A 17931-nucleotide genomic window follows, 5' to 3' on the forward strand; every position below is an offset into this window, starting at 1 on the left:
TAGTCACTCATTTATTTAACAAAATTTATTGAACACTTACTGCATATTAGGAACAGTTTTTGCACTGGGGATACAGTCATGAACAGGACAGAGTCCCTTCATTCATGGAGCGTTTTTGTTCCAGTAATCAAAAAGTGATCATTTCAAGAGCAAATATCATTGTCAGAAGTCAAGAGAGTTGGTTCCTCAAATTAGAGATTTCTCAGCTGTGATTCATGAGCTCCTGGAAACTTCTAATTTGCTCAACTAAACATTTCAATACCATACTTTTAATATTATTTTTTTGCCAGCAAGATATTCCTGCAGGAACTACGCATTTCCTGTTTGAGTGTATGACTTAGCATAATCATCTGATACTATTGTCTTGAACTACCAAGGCACCTCATCTCTTTTAGAGAATAAATCACTGAACAGCAGCTGTGGTAGGCTTTCTATACTGTATCTAGTACACCACTGCTATTCAAGAAATGTCAAATAACAGCGGTAATTTGAAAAATTAATGGTGAAAAATCAAAGGATTGGAAAGGACTTCAAAAATTATATTGACCTGCTACCTGATTCTCGTTAGTACCTATATTAACCATGTCATACAAACAAATGTTTGTTTTATTCTTACACATGATCTAGAGAAAATATTCTACAGTATGACTTTTGTTTCTCATAATCTTTACAGTTAGGAAATTTCCTTTATTTCTTATTCCTTGAATACATTTGAAAGGAAAGGAGCTGATTTTATGTGCCCCTTATTATCTTGCTTGCAGGTAATTAAAATGTTTTTGCTTTGATTTCTTTTATTTTTAGTCATGTATAAAGTTAAAAACAGAAGAGATTGCCACTATTCATCTAGAACACTTTTTAATTTTTTTTCTCCCAGTTTTACCAATTTCTCTGACTATTATCATAGAAGATCTCATAGGATATAAATAGGCATGTGACATAAGTGTTACTTCAAAGCAACTTGACAAATGTAATAATACAGTCCCCCTAAACCCTTTAAAAAATGTGAGTAACATGAGTTGGTTCTTACTTTAAGGCTGGTTGAAGAGATCAGACAGAAGTGTGGTGGGCTTCAGTTACAGAACGAAGATGTCTATATGGCCACCAAGTTTGAAGACTTCATCCAGAAAGTCGTGAGGAAACTGAGAGGAGAAGATCAAGAAGCAGAGCTGGTGGTGGATTATGTAAGCTTTTCCACGGTGTTTAAAATCTGCATCAAGATCCATATACTATAGGAGGATTCTGTGCCTTTCATCCATTTGTTTTTATATTTATAACCTTTTTAAAGTAACAGTTTTATTGAGATATAATTCAGATACCATAAAATTCACCCTTTTAAAATGTACAATTCAGTCATTTTTAGTATATTGACAGTTGTACAACCATCACCCCATCTTATTATTGAAACATTTTTGTCACCACAAAAAGAAACCCTGCATGCATTGGCCATCATTCTCTGCTCTCCTCTCCCGGCCCCCGGCCCTCAGAAACCACTAATTTACTTTCTGTCTCTACGGATTTGTCTATTCTAGACATTTCATATAAATGAAATTATACAATATGTGGCCTTTTGCATCTGGCTTCTTTCACTTAGCATAATGGTTCAAGGTTCATCCCTGTTGTAGAGTATATTATCACTCCATTCCTTTTTCTGGCTAAATAATATTCCATTGTGTGGCTACACCACATTTTGTTTATCCATTCCTCAGTTGATGTACATTCAGTTTGTTTCCATTTTTTGACTATTGTAAATAATGCTGTTATGAAAATTCATGTATAAGTTTTTGTGTGAAGGTACATACTCAGTTTCCTTGGGTATATATCTAGGAGTAGAATTGATGAGTCATATGGCAACTCTATGTTTAACTTTTTGAGGAACTACCAAACTGTTTTCCAAAGTGGCTATACCATTTTGCAATCCCATTAGCAATGTAGGAATCTTCCACTTTCTTCACGTCCTCGTCAACATTTGCCATTGCCTGTCTTTTCTAATTTAGCTGTCCTAGTGGGTGTGAAGTGATATCTCATTGTGATTTTGATTTACATTTCCCTAATGACTAACGATGAGCATCTTTTCATGCACTGATTGGCCGTTTATATATCTTCTTTGGAGAAATGTCTATTCAAATCCTTCGCCTATTTTTTAGTTGGGACATTTGCCTGAATCTTGAGTTGTAAGAGGCCTTTATATTTTTTGGGTTCTAGACCCTAATTAGATTTATGATTTGTAAATATTTTCTCCATTCTGTGGGCTTTCTTTTCACTTTTTTTGATACACTCCTTTGATGCTCAAAGGTTTTAAAATTTGGTTAAATCTAATTTATCTATTTGTTCTTTTGCCACTTGTGCCTCTATATGTCTTGATTAATGCCTTTTTGGCTCCTCTACTCCTTTACTGCTTTCTTTTGTGTTAAATGGATATTGTCTGGTATGCCAGTTTAATCCCTCATTGTTTCTTTTACTATATATATTTAGTTATTTTCTTAGTGGTGGCCTTGAGGATTACAATGGACTTTTTTGCTTAAGACATTCTAATTCAGATTAATACTGATAGTATAGAACAACTTTGCTGCAATATAGCTCTGCTCCCTACCCCCTCACTTGTGCTATTATTGTCATATAAATTACTTCTTTATACGTTATAAGCCTACCAATATAGTTTTCTAATTATTGCTTTATGCAGCTGTCTTTTAAATCAGATAGGAGAAGAAAAGAGATAAAAACAAAAATACATTTACACTGACTTTTATGTTTACCATTATCAGTGTTCTTTATTTCTTCGTGTAGATTTAAGTTACTGTCTAGTGTTCTTTCCTTTCAGCCTGAAGAACACCATTTAGTATTTTTGAAGGGCAGTGTGCTAACGATTCTCTCAGTTTTTGTTCATTTGGGAAGAATTTAATTTCTTCTTTGTTCTTGGAGGATATTTTTGCTGTATATGTAATTTTTCATTGAGTCTTTTTGTTTTAGCACTTTGAATATGTCATCCTATTGCCTTCTGGCCACCACGGTTTCTAAGCATAAGTCATCTGTTAATTTTATTGAGAATCCCTTCTATGTAATGAGTTGCTTCTCTCTTGCTGCTTTCAAGGTTCCCTCTTTGTCTTTGTCTTTTGACCATTTCATTATGATATGTCTAGGATGGATCTCTTTGAGTTTATCCTACTTGGAGTTTGATGCGCTCTTTGGATGTGCAGATTAATTTTTTTTTAAATCAAATTGGGGACATTTTCAGCCATTATTTCTTCAAATATTCTTTCTGCCCTTTTCCCCCTCTCCTCTCCTTCTGGGACTCCCATTACGCGTGTGTTGATGCATCTGATGGTGTCCCACAGGCCTCTGAGTCTCTGTTCATTTTTCTTTATTCCTTTTCCTTCCTGTTTCTCAGACTGGATATCTCTATTGACCTATTGTCTAGTTTGCTAATTCTTTCTTCTGCCCCCTTGAATCTACTGTTGAGCCCCTCTAGTGAATTTTTTAATTTCAGTTATTGCACTTTTCAACTCCAGAATTTCTGTTTGGTTCTTTTTTTTATAATTCTTATCTCTTTGTTGATATTCTCTGTTTGATGAGACATTGTTCTCTTACTTTCCTTTAATTCTTTAGACATAAAGAATTAGTCCTCTGAACGTATTTATAAAAGCTTATTTACAATCTTTGTCTAATAAATCTAATGTCTAGGCTTCTTCAGAGATCGTTTCTATTGACTGCTTTTCTTCCCTGTGTATGGGCCGTTCTTTCCTGTTTCTTTGCATATCTTATAATCTTTTGTTGAAAACTGGCCATTTTAAATAATAGAATGTGGCAACTCTGGAAATCAGATCCCCCCTACCTTCACAGGGATTGTTGTAGTTGTTGGTTGTTGTTGCTGCTTTTTCTCTGTTTAGTGACTTTCTTGGACTAATTCTGTAAAGCCTATCTTTGTTGTTTGCCATCATCAAAGTCTCTGCTTGGTTAACTTAGTGGTCAGTTAATGATTGGACGTAGATGTCCTTAAATTCTTTGAACCAATAAGTCTCCTAGCCTTTAATGAGAGACTCTAGGTGTGTTGGAATATACCTTTAAAGCACCAGCAGCTGTTTAAAGCTCTGCCTTTGTCTTCACACACTTCCTGCTTGCACAGAGCCTCAGGTCAACCAGAGGTAAGAGATTAGGGCTTTCTCGGGTCTTTCCTGGGCACATACATAAGTTCTGCACATGTGTTGGCCTTCTAGGTTCCCAGGAATATGCCAGAGCTTCTTTAAAACTTCCTATGGATATCTCATGCCTGTTTTTCCTTTTAAGTTCTTTCGTCACACATTTGTTAGCCCCAATTGGTATTACTGCCTCAGGCAGCTGCAATGTTAAACAATTGCCACTGATTATTTTGGACAATACCCAAGGGATAAGGCTGTTTGTGCACAGCCAACTCTGAGTCAGGTCAAATAAAGACAAGCCCTGAGAATGGAGATTTTCAGAGAACTTCCAGGCCAAATAGTAATAACTCTCTGGGGGTGAGGCTTTGGGAGAGCTCCAGACCCATTTTTTCCCCTCTCCAGTGGCTAATAGGCTGCTGGTTTTCACAGCTACCATAGTTGCAAAGATGTTGGTTTTCAAGTTACTGCAAAGCATCAAGAGAGATGGGAATAGGGCAAATTAATATATCACAAAGCTCACTATTCTTATAGAGATTCATCTATTTTTCTTGAATAAATGGATCCTTTGAAGCCTTTGATTAATTTCCAGAGTTCTGAGAAAAATGATTTTGATAATATTTTGTAGTGTTCTCATTGCTTTTATGAAGGAGTGGATTTTTCAGAGATCCTTAATTTACTATTCCAGAAGTGCTCCTCATCCATTTGTTTTTAATAAAATTTAGGTAAATTTGGAAAGCAGTTTAGCATCATCTGATTAAGACCATGAATTTTGGAGTCAGACCAACCTTGATTTGAATCCAAGTAACACTGCTTGCTAGCTGTGTGAACTTTGGCAAATTCCTTAACTCCTCTAAGCCTCAGTTTCCTCATATGTTAAATGGGACAATAATAATATCTCCTTATAAGATTGTTGAGAGAATCAAATTAGATAATACAAGTAAGACACTTAGCATATTCCCAGAATGATGAGTTTAGAAAACTGGACTATATGCAGGAACTGCACACATCAATTCAGATTAAGTTTCCTTCATTATATCCTACATAAACACAATGGAAATATTTCATGAAACATGAGTTCTTGCTATGGGATAAGGCAAGATACCCTCTTGCTATTTTTTGTTTCTTTTTTAAGCATCATTAATTTCTCTAGATGAAATGATTTTTTAAATTATTAAATTTCCTTTTTAATGTCTTGCGTTGATATAGAATTTTATGCCAATAATGAGATAATCACGTATATTATCTCAATTATTTCTCATAATAATTGTAAAAAGCAGGTATCATACTTTATTGTTGAAAAAACTGAAGTTCATAGAGGTTAATGGACTAACCTGAATTCATCTGTTAGCTAATAGTAGAGAGTACAATTTAGGCAACACATATGTAAGAGAAAGTGAAAATGGGGAGGAACATAAGGAAAGAAATCTTAAATTGGCACCGGTGTAAAAGGAAACCTATTGACAAAGCCAATTTCAGGGTTTTAAATGAAAGCAATGGCTGCACTGCATAGATATTGCCACTAGATGGTGGTGTTTCCATTATCTGGAGGTCTTTTGAGTGATCTTTCATCTGTACAAGGGAGAAAATCAGATCTTTGCGAAGCCCAACTTCTAGCAGTTCGGTCATCACAGATGCTAACCTCTGACCTCAGTGGCCAATCTGAGCATCATGAGGCCCAAATCCTACATATGCTTGTCTCTCCTGGACAGTAGGAACTAGAATCCCGTTGACTTTTCCCTCTGCATTAGTGAATAAGCTTCTTTATTGCTATTTGGTATCAAATGCATAAGCACAGAAATCCACTGACTCTATTAATATAATTCTCTTTCTTAGGTTTCAAAGGAGGTCAATCAAATGACAGTAAAAATGCCATATCAGTGTTTCATAAATGGAGAGTTCACAGATGCTGATGATGGAAAGACTTACGACACCATCAACCCAACAGACGGATCTGTGAGTAATTACTTAGTGTGCGTGGTGACCACTGGCCATGGATTTTTAGTTTATACACAGTTGTAAAACAGACAGTCTTAGAAGTTACCTTATCACTCTGCCTCCAAGCACTTAATATAAATGTACTTCATGCATTTCTTTCAACTATTCAATTCTGGAACTGGCTGCTGTTTACTATAGTAACCCATTTTATAGAATGAATATTTTTGATGATTTTAGACAGATAGCTAGATCTATACACATCAGAAGCACATCTGCACGTGAAGCTATATGTGGAAAAAAAATCTGCAGACTTCGCAAGCTCATGGCAAGAAAGTCAGCTTCCCTAAGGCACTAAAAGAAACGGTTACAGTTTTCCTAAATGTGTCTTTCCACCGTCTGGCGTGGCATGAGAAGTACCAAATTTCAGGCTCACAATTTTCATGTTAAAATTGCTTCTTTTTCTTTACTATCTTACAGGATGTGTTGATTTTCCCATCATAAAATTCTGTGGATTTTATAATGTAATATTAATTCCAAGAAGCATATTTTTATGTCTCTCTATATAAATAACCTAGAACCTATTCTTACTTATCTTGAAATAGACAATATGCAAAGTATCCTATGCATCTTTGGCGGATGTTGACAAAGCAGTAGCAGCAGCAAAAGATGCTTTTGAAAACGGTGAATGGGGGCGAATGAATGCGCGAGACAGAGGAAGACTGATGTACAGGTATGTTTTTTAAAACTCAAGACTGTGTAGTGTTGAAATCAAAATGTAATGAGGTACACCTGAAATTTATATAATGTTATAAAGCAATGTGACCTCAATAAAAAATTAAAGAAAAAAAAATAAATAAAATAAAATATTTTAAGAATATAATAAAAATAAATATTTTACAATATGCAAAAATATTCAAGTCTGCTACCTTTGGATATTGGCTAACATTGCCAAGATTTTAAAAGATTCTTCAAAGCAGTCTAGTATAAACTTATTTTACCTAATAATAGGTGTAATAATAATAATGTGTCTTCTGTAGTTGATCATACAAAATTCCATACATGTGAGTGTCTGATTTTTGTATTATTGCTTGTATCAGTCAGTGTCCCAGCAGGAAATGAAGTTTAATAAAGGACTGTTTACAAAGATGCAGGCAAGATCAAGGGAATCCAGCAAAGGATAATGACACACCCAAGCGGGGGCAGCAACATGGGAAGCTACCATGACTCCAAGGTCTAAAGAAACAGAGGAAGGAGCTGTTATTAGAATCTGGCAAGATCTGTAGCTGGAGAAGACCACACTACAGTGGTTTTGGTGGAGGGACACAGCAGCTGCTGACACACAGCCATCAGTGAGGCAGCCAGGGGATTCACATCCCCTACCACTTCTGCCTTCTGTTCACCAGTCTCCTGGGGGTGCTGCCCATTGGCCCCTCATTGGCCAAGCCCCGTGAGAGAGCAGTGGAGCAGGTGATGTAGCTTATAAAGATTATCCTCCCGGGTCACAGAGCAGGGAGGAGAATGGATAACAGCAGCAAATGGAGAATATCCAGCACCCTGTTGTTTTCAAAGACAAATTTTTAATCTACATGATGTGCAGGGAATAGGAGGAAGGAGGAAAAATACTGAGGCCTGAGTATGCCAAGAATCATTGGGTTCAATCATAAATTCAATTTTCTACTTACCAAAAGCCAAATAGCGGGCCTTGGTTAAAAGATCTCTTAAAGCAGGGTCTGGAAGCAACATTAGGGGAGGAGGATTTCAAGCCTGACTTTGGAATGATCCAAAAGAAACAGCTCAGAGAACCACTAAAGGAAGGAAAGCAAATGGCGGAGGTGAACACAAAAGATGAATTTTGACTATTTTATAGTCATTGGACAGTCCTAGGTTTATCTTCCCATAGAAACTAGACACCAGACAAAAATCTGCTGTGGTGTCTGTAACTCATTCCATGTATTTCTATCTTGTCCTCTTCAGTTAGTGTTGGAAATATTTCTGAACCGACCAGAAATCAAGTGTTCATGGGTTCTCAAGGGGTATGGGTTGCACTCTAACATCTCCCTGTATATTCTTGAACTAGCCACAGTCCCACTGTTTTCTATTATGGATCTCCTTGGATATCAGTGATCTCCGTGGATCTCCTTGGATACCATGGCTCAATCACTTTCTACTTCTTATATATTTATGAGACAAGTTATACAGACTTCCAACACCCTCTGCTTCTCCTTTGTAACTCTCGAAACAGATTATTTATGATATTATTTGTTTCATGTCTGTCTTCCCTGCTGGACCATATTCTCCATGAGGACAGAGACCGGGTCCATTTGTGTTAACCTCTGAATTCTCAGCCCTTAAGATGGTGCCTTATACATAAGAGGGGCTCAATCAATATTTGCTGAGTGAATTTCTTTCACTGACCATACAGACTTGCAGACCTACTGGAAGAGAACCAAGAAGAGCTGGCAACCATTGAAGCCCTCGATTCAGGGGCTGTCTACACCTTGGCTCTGAAGACTCACATTGGAATGTCAGTGCAAACATTCAGATATTTCGCTGGCTGGTGTGACAAAATTCAGGTACACAAGTGTTATTTGTCTTCATACAGATCGTTCCAAAAGGAAAAGAGATGATCCTTTATTAGTTTGTAAAGACACTGTGTCAGAGCCACCTCTTATGTGGTTAGGTTTTCTCGTCTAATCCTTAAATCAATCATCTGAGGTGGGTGGATAGCTATTGTCCTTTATTACTGGTAAGGAAATGGAGGCTTGAGGACAGTGAATGACTTGCCACGGTCACATAGTTGTAAGTAAACCTTAGAGCTAGGATTTGAACTCAAGATTTTCTGAACCTAAAGTCTAATGATGTTCTTTGTACTTTACTATAATGTCTCCTGAGGGCATCTAATAGCCTTCTGGATGTGTAGGGAGAAGCCTGGTATCATGGAGGGATTACAAACTCATATGCCTCCAGAGGCCAGAGAGCTGACATAGATGAGCTAAGCAGGCTGGGTATAAGAAAAAAAATTTTAAAGACATGGATACAATAAATATTTCATTTTCCTTTCTACTGTGAGAAAATAAATAGCACATGTGTGATTATAAATGGCCACTACATTTGGCCTTAGCATTGGGGATACAAAAGAGAAAGATAGGGCTCACAGCAAACAGCAGAATGCATGCCACTCATAGACTCATGATAACCACTGCAGTACCAGCCATCACAGCCACATTCCCAGCAGCAAGAAGGAGGAAGTGGGGAAGGGAGAGAAAGGTAAAAGGACTTTAAAAAGCATTCCCACCCTCTCAGTGCCTTGTGCTTATATCTCCCATTGGCCCTCTCTATCTGCTAAGGAGATTGAGGAACATAATATTTTTTCTGGGCACATTGCTGCCGCCAATACTAACATAGAGTCATAGAGACCTGGGTCCGTCTCAGCTTTGCCACTTTCCAGCTGATGTTGTTCAAGTTATTCTACCTCTTTGAGCCTTACTTTCCTCATCTGTAAAATGATCACAATAATACATACCTTGCAAGTTATGTAATGAGGATTAGAAATGAATATTTATATACTACAGAATTAGACAAGTCTGCAGCGTAGTAGGTCTTGTACATAAATGTAGTTTTTATTATTGTTCAGCCACCGAGTCAGACATATGTTAGTATTTAGTACTGGTGGTTCAGGTTCATCCTGTATCTTCAATTATGAAACCCAAATAGCTCTGAAACCTGAAAATTGTTTTCTTTGATTGGTTCAAAATCATTTGGTGCCAAAATCTGACCTGAACCTGCATGAGTCTATTTATAATCTTTATTTATATCATTTAGAATGAATATTCATATGTATCACTGAATAAAAATGTGTTTGATTATGGGGGGCTGCCCCAGACCCTACTGGGGGTTATAGATGATAGAACATAAGGTATATGCATTATGTTATGTTTCTAAAGTCCAAAAAATTCTGAATCCCAAAACATCCCTGGCCCCAAGGATTTCAGATAAGAGATTGTACACTTGTATTAGTCACAGCAATAATATTTTATGTGGCAAAACAATCAAATAGCTTCAGTTAAAAACTATTATTGTGAATCAGTTGAGATTAAGTTTGGCTGTGTATAACAGAAAACTCAAATAAGAAGTTTGTTTTTCTCTCACTTTCAAGGAGTCCAAAGACAGGCAGTCAGGGCTAGTATCTGAGACACAGGCTCCTCCCTGTGTGCCAGGCCTTAGTACCTTGTGACCTCCTTAGTACCATGTGACCTCCACTTTCAAGGCTGTCTTGTGGTCTCATGATAACCACTGCAGTGCCAGCCATTTCAGCAACATTCTGAGCAGGAAGAAGGAAGAAGAGAGAGTAGAGGGAAGAGTAAAGGGCACTTGTCTGAGCTGAGTCAGCCTACTTTAAAGGGCATTCCCCTTCCAATGTCTTGTGTTTACATCTTGCACTGACCGTCCCTATCTGCTATGGAAACTGGGAAACAGTACTTTATCTGGGCACATTGCCATCCTCATTATCAATGTAGGATTTCTGTTACTAAGGATAGAGAGGAGAATGGATATTGGGCAGGCAATTAACATTCTCTGCCATGCCAAGAAATTGAGAATGAAGGTGGCTAAGTTAGAATTATGTTTATTCTTCTGTGTCTCAGTTCTTTCGAGAAGGAAGCAGCCGTTTCTTTTTGGGTGCAGATATATTTCTTTAAATCGAACAGTGGGTTTTCACATCAGCTAGGAAAAAATAAGAAAAGTAGACAGAAAATGGATTCTTTGAGATTGAATTTACTAATTTAAATTAGTAAAATCAGTAGCACCTTTTTTTCTTCTTTAGGGTTCTACAATTCCAATCAACCAGGCCCGTCCAAATCGCAATCTGACCTTCACCAAGAAGGAGCCCCTTGGGTAAGACAAGGAGAGTGCCTCTGAGTGATTCGTGTGAGTTGTGTTAGTTTGAGACAACTAAGGATGTCGTCTTTCTTCTCCTTCAGTGTCTGTGCCATTATCATCCCCTGGAATTACCCGCTGATGATGCTGGCATGGAAGAGTGCTGCGTGTTTGGCAGCAGGCAATACCTTAGTGCTGAAGCCAGCACAGGTAAGACGCAAGGGGCCAGGTATAAAATCTTCTCCTCTCCTATTTACTTAAAAACAGAGACATACAGGGGCTGACCTAGTGGTTGAGTTCAGTGTGCTCTGCTTCGGTGGCCAGGGTCTGGTTCCCGGGCACGGACCTACACCACTTATGGGAAGCCACGCTGTGGCGGTGACCCATGTACAAAATAGGGGAAGATTGGCACCGATGTTAGCTCAGGGTGAATCTTCCTCAACAACAACAACAAAAAAAACCCAGAGGCATATATTTATAAACGTCAGGTCTTTAAACAAAAATGGAATTGTATATTATGACATCTTTACGTATATTATGAGCATTTTATCATATTAGTAAATACTCATTTTTAATAGCTACCCAATGCATCCTATGAGATTCCACAATTTAAAACTTCCATGACAATGAAAGCAAGCATAATATACATCAGTGAAATCCATTGAATTTCTACAAAACAATTCAGTTCTTGCAAAATGCCAAATGCCCAATAGTTAGGGAATTATTTAGAGTAATTATAAAACACCAAAAGAAAAATTACTATACAGGCATTCAAATTTTAACTATTGAAAATATTTTAAAGATATGGAAGATGAGGGAAAACCAGGCAAAAGAATGTACCTGGGGGGCCGACCCCGTGGCTTAGTGGTTAAGTGCGCGCGCTCCGCTGCTGGGGGCCCGGGTTTGGATCCCGGGCGCGCACCGACGCACCGCTTCTCCGGCCAGGCTGAGGCCGCGTCCCACATACAGCAACTAGAAGGATGTGCAACTACGACATACAACTATCTACTGGGGCTTTGGGGGTAAAATAAATAAATAAAATCTTTAAAAAAAAAAAAAAAGAATGTACCTGGCAATTGTGTGAAAATATATACCTGTAGATAAGAAGTAAATAATAAAAAAAGTATAATTCAGATGATAGAGGTCTCAAAAAAATCTTTTAATGTAATAATAGCATTTGAAAAAAAATATATGGTAGCCATCTTAACAACTGGCTGAGCATTTGCTGCGTACAGTGCGTAGTAGTAGACACTCTGAGGTGCGCAAGTCATAGAGAAAACTTGGTCTCTGTTCCAGAAGTGTTTACAGTTTGTTACCTACCAGCTCTTCTTTCATTTTTTTCTTTTAAGACTTAAAAGAATACAATTTCGTTTGGCATAGCTACATAGTCACATGACCACAGTTATCTTGTTTTACTCATTAAAAATAATTTCATTTGAAAAATAGTTATACATCCAAAAATTTCAAAATTCAAAAAGTACAAAGAGATGGATAGTGAAAGTGTCCCTCCTGTTCTTATTCTCCCAGCCAACCTGTTTACCTCCACAGAGGCAACCAATGTTATTTTTATTTATTAGTTTCTTAGGTATTCCAGAGATACTCTGCATATACGAACATATATAAATATTTGTTTATTTTACCTCATTAAAAAAACACAAAGAAGGGAGAAGGGGAAATGGAAATTGCTAACTGACGGGCATAAAGTTTCAATTATGCAAGATGAATAAGTTCCAGAGATCTGCTGTACATCATTGTGTCTATAGTTAATAATGTTGTATGGTACACTTACAAATTTGTTAAGAGGGTAGATCTCATGTTAAGTATTCTTACCACAATAAAATAAAATAAACAAAATAAACATAGTAGCGTTCTATACATACTTACCAAAGGAACAAAAATCTTCCTTTTTTTAACAGTTTCCATTGTATGAACAATATCCCATCATGTTACATTGTATAGATAAGCCATATTTTATTTAATCAATCCCTAATTAATGGATATTTAGATTTTTTCCACACTTTTGCTATTATGAACTATGCTGCAGTTAATAACGTTGTAAATATGGCACCATGTGTACGTGCTAGTATATTTATAGGATATGTTCCTAATAGCAGAATCACTTAGTTAAAAGATACACGTATTTGCGTGATAGATATTGACAAATCCTTCCATGGGAATTGTACCAACTCACCAGCGTTCTATAAGAGTGCTCCTTCCCCCAAGCCGTACCACTTGTTAAACAACAAGAAGCTAGTAGAGTGAAGAGAGGAGGCAGATAACCTAGCCCAGTGGTGCTCAGTCTTGGCTGCACATTAGAATCACCTCAAGTTCTCTTTAAAAAATACTGACATCAGGGCCCCATTGGCAGAGATTGACTTAATTGGTCTAGGTTGGAGCCCAGGCATTGGTATTGCTTAAAAGTTTCACATTTGTTTCTAAGGTACAGCCAGGGTTGAGACATACCTAGTGTCCAATGGGAGTGCTAAACATTGAAGATTTCCAGTGATTATATATAATGTTCAAAAATTACAAACATTTATTGAGTACATACTGTTGTCAGGCAAATTATCAATAAGAAAGACGCACAAGGTTTCTGTCCCCATGGAAATTACAGTATGGCTCTATCTGCAATTTAAATCTGATAGTTTAATGATTGATGATAATTTTAATCCTAAAAATGAAAGACCCAAAGTTGCCATTGTTATGTTGGAGATATCTTTTTATTTTATTGCATAATATTATGCAATGATGGTATGAAATCATTTACAGTATTAAGGGCCTGTGTGAATGTCAGGAGGACTGAATTAGATGGCTCTTTCCCTTTAACTTGATAAGAAGGTGCAGATTCCCATGGCCTGGAATGGTCCAGATCTGACAGGTTCTGACACCTTTATTAACCTGATATTTAGCAATGACCTGCTCTTACCCAGAACACCGCTAGATGCTTTCCCATATATCATTTAAACCTATAATCCTGCTGGGACAACTAGATAGCCAAATGGAAGAAAATCAATAGAGATGAAAAAAGATGAGATAGAGAAACAATTTGTTTTGTTTATTAATGATATAAAAAATCTTTTTGTTCTTACCTAAAAAGAATTATCATTAATTCAGGATAGTTAGTTTTTAAATGTCTTTTTAATCTCGATTTCATACCAAAGCATAATAATGTATACCTTGGGCTGGGATCATCTTTAACTATAGTAGATGTAAATCCACTATTTCAAATATCTTCTTTTTTTTTGGTGAGGAAGATTGTCCCTGAGCTAACATCTGTTGTCAATCTTCCACTTTTTGCTTGAGGAAGATTGTCCCTGAGCTAACATCTGTGCCAGTCTTCCTCTATTTTGTATATGGGACGCCACCACAGCATGGCTTGCTGAGTGGTATGTAGGTCCAAACCTGGGATCTGAATCTGCGAACTCTGGGCCACCAAAGCGGAGCACGCCAACTTAACCACTACGCCCCTGCCTGGCCCCTCAGTTATCTTCTTGATCATTTCAAATGTTTAGGGCCGACTTCTCATTGAGTCTAACCAGATTGCCATTTTTTTTTTTTTTGGTGAAGAGATCAGCCCTGTGCTAATATCTGCTAATCCTCCTCCTTTTTTTTGTTGCTGAGGAAGACTGGCCCTGGGCTGACATCCGTGCTCATCTTCCTCCACTTTATATGGGACGCCGCCACAGCATGGCTTGCCAAGCAGTGCGTCGGTGCACGCCCGGGATCCGAACCGGCGAACCCCAGGCTGCCGCAGCGGAGCACATGCACTTAACCGCTTGCGCCACCGGGCCAGCCCCCAGATTGCCGTTTTTTAAAACCTCACATTTTACTGTCATGGACATGTTACTAGAAGGAGGGAAAGTGTTAGCCCTGCCTTTTTCTTGTTGTTTGCTTGTGTTTGCCTTGTTAGTGTTATTATTTATTATGCAGTTTCTATGCAGATTCTTTTTCAGCCACTTGTCCATTTGATGAAGCTTGAGTTAGTTAAAATAACAATATAGTCTGTGAAGCCGTGTAAACAGGCTGTAAACTTCAACACGTGGCAATATTCTGAAAGCAGATGAGCAAGTGAGGAAACAGTCGTTGCCTTGGCCTGTTCTCTCCCAGGACACTGCAGACACCTTTGTGACCCGTGACCGTCTGACCTTCACTCAGGCCAAGCGAGAGTACCCTTATCCAGCCATATAATAAATGTTAGTTATGTCTGATTTATTTCATAGCTTTCTCAGTTAAGATATATAAATAAAAGTTCCACGATTTTCTACTCACACCTCAATGGATCTTCTTGAACATTACATTTTTTGAGACCAAGCTAACAAAGTACCAATTTAAGACTTAATCAGCATTGGTTTTTAAGAGTGTGAAAATATGACTTTCATTTTGCTTTTGAGATATGCATTGCTGTGATGGATGTTTAAAGTGAGATCCATATTATGCCACCTTTTGTGTAAGGACGGGAAAATAAGAAACGATTTATGTGTTCATTTGAGCAAAAAGAAACGTAGGAAGGATAACCCGGAGACTAATGAGATGGATTATCTACAGGACATGGGGGATGGGGTGGCAACGACAGAGGGAAAGGGACTGGGAGGACAAGACTTCTCTGGATGTACCTTTTGTACAGTTCTCACTTTTGGAAGCGTGTTTCCCATCCTCAACAATGACAATAAATGAACAAAGAAAAGAAATATCATCAACCCATATGGGCCAAAAACCCTAAAATTGAGTACAAACAAAAACAAATTAATTAAACCATATTTCAAATGAATAACATTACCACACTGAAGAGAGTGGGGAAGGAGCGTCTGTCCCCGTGGAGTTCTTGTGAGCCACCCTCCCATCACATGGATGTGTTCACCAACCAGGAAGCTCTCTAAACCCCATTGTTCAGGGGTTTTTATGGAGATTTCATTACCTAGGAATGATTGATTAAATCATTGGCTGTTGGTGATTGAAGTCAACCTCTAGCCCTTTCCACTTCCCTAAGGTCGGGCTGAAGGTTCCAACCCTCTAATCATAGCTTGGTGTTTGTGGAGACCAGACTCCATCCTGAAGCTACCTAGGGACCTCCAGCTACCAGTCATCTCGTTAGTATATGAAAAACACTTTTCACTCTAGAGAGTCCAAGGTTTTAGGAACTGTGTGCCAGGAATCGGAGACAAAAACCAAATATATATTTCCCATTATATCATAGTTTTTAAATACCATTCTTCACTAAATGAAACCTAGGCTCTTTGAAGAAATGGCTGGAGCAGGCAAAATACAAGACGTGCCTGGAACATCTTGTTGGGCCAAAAAGCAAGGAAATGCTCACAAAATGATAGGGACATATTAGAAAGACCCAGGAGCCGTACTAAAGGGGCTCCCAATAGCCAAATCTGGAACAATTTGAACATCAAAAGAAATAACAATAGTAAAAGATTATAACCTATTGAAAAGTAAGAATCCATGAGTTGACGTGAATTAATGAATCAATTAATTAAAGAGAAGGGAAAGCTCTTTAATGGAAAGTCAATTAATACGTGTAGAAGGAATGATAGAAAATCACCATTTAGCAACTATGGTAACAATCGTTGATTCAGGCAGGAATCATCAATGGATACTAAAACTAGTGGATGAGACTAGTGGAGGAGTAACTGGGTGTTCAGATAGTCTTGAAGTATCTTCCTATAAAATATTTATTAATTACAAAGTATAAAAGGTAACTCGCAGTGACGAAAACTGGCAGACCACCTTTACCAAATGAACATTTCCAATATTGGGACTGTTTGACATCATCTGCTTCCTGATATGATGTACTTAGGTGAACTCAGCGTCTCTCCTGTGGTGTTCTTGCCAAAAGTGCGTAACCTGAATCTAATCATGAGGAAACAGCAGACAAATCCAGACGAAGGGACATTGTCTGAAATAACTGGCCTGTGCTTATAAAAAATGTTAATGTAATGAAATATATAAGAAAACTCCAAAACCCTTCCAGATTAAAGGAGACTACAGACGTGATAACTAAACGCAATGTATGATCTTGGATTTTCTTCTTCCGTAAAGCACATTATTGGGACAATTGGTGAAAACTGAATAAGGTCTGTAAATTAGGATTTCTGTCAGTTGTTAATTTCCTGATTTTGATAATCATACTGTGGTTAGGTAAAAGAATTCTTTGTTTATAGGAAATGCACACAGAGGTATTTAGAGGTAAAGGGGCATGTCTATATCTTACTCTTATGCAGTTCAGAAAACAATATAGAGAGAAAGAGGATAAAGCAAATGTAGGAAAATGTAAACATTTGAGGAATCTGGGTGACGAATATATAGGAATTCTTTGTACTATTTTTGCAACTTTGCTGTAAGTCTGAAATTATGTCAAAATAAAAGAAAAAATAAGATGAACTATAGTGCGGCCATAAGGGGAAAGCAGGATCCTGGTCTAAATGACAGGACAGAGTCTGAAGAAGGTGATTGCTGTCTGCTTCTGCTCAGGTCACACCCTTGACTGCTTTGAAGTTCGCAGAGCTCTCCGTCAAAGCAGGCTTTCCAAAGGGAGTAATCAACATCATCCCAGGCTCAGGTAAGCATCAAAGGAGCCACTTCGCTATAGCTAATGAATGGTACAGGGGTAGCCGAATGGCTGTTTTCCCACTGGAGTCTTATCCTGAATTATAACTATATTAGACTAAATACAGTTTACCAAACAGTTAACTTAAGGATGAATGCACTTATCACGTGCTGAAAAATCTTCAAGTGGAAATATAATGATGGGTAAGCAGGGTGGGAAGGGCAGATATTGTACAACATTGTAAAACTACCCTAAGGTGGCCCGTTTCGCTTTTTAAAAATTACTTTGGGGGCCGGCTCCGTGGCTTAGCGGTTAAGTGTGCGCGCTCTGATGCTGGCGGCCGGGGTTCGGATCCCAGGCACGCCCCAAGGCACCACTTCTTCGTCCAACCCGAGGCCGAATCCCACGTACAGCAACTAGAAGGATGTGAACCTA

At 37.9% G+C, this 17931-nt stretch overlaps 1 protein-coding gene across 1 annotated transcript in view; it reads left to right on the top strand.

The window, feature by feature from the left end:
• ALDH1L2 (aldehyde dehydrogenase 1 family member L2) overlaps positions 1-17931 on the top strand; it is a 53323-nt gene that overhangs the window by 22503 nt on the left and 12889 nt on the right. Inside the window, exons 10-16 of the mRNA XM_058568521.1 lie at positions 1034-1181; positions 5967-6086; positions 6671-6798; positions 8491-8641; positions 10891-10961; positions 11048-11153; positions 17421-17508. Coding sequence (XP_058424504.1) covers positions 1034-1181; positions 5967-6086; positions 6671-6798; positions 8491-8641; positions 10891-10961; positions 11048-11153; positions 17421-17508 — 812 coding nt within the window. The remainder of the gene's footprint in view (positions 1-1033; positions 1182-5966; positions 6087-6670; positions 6799-8490; positions 8642-10890; positions 10962-11047; positions 11154-17420; positions 17509-17931) is intronic.

This window comes from Diceros bicornis, chromosome 25 (assembly GCF_020826845.1).
Source record: "Diceros bicornis minor isolate mBicDic1 chromosome 25, mDicBic1.mat.cur, whole genome shotgun sequence".
Classification (NCBI taxonomy): Eukaryota; Metazoa; Chordata; class Mammalia; order Perissodactyla; family Rhinocerotidae; genus Diceros; species Diceros bicornis.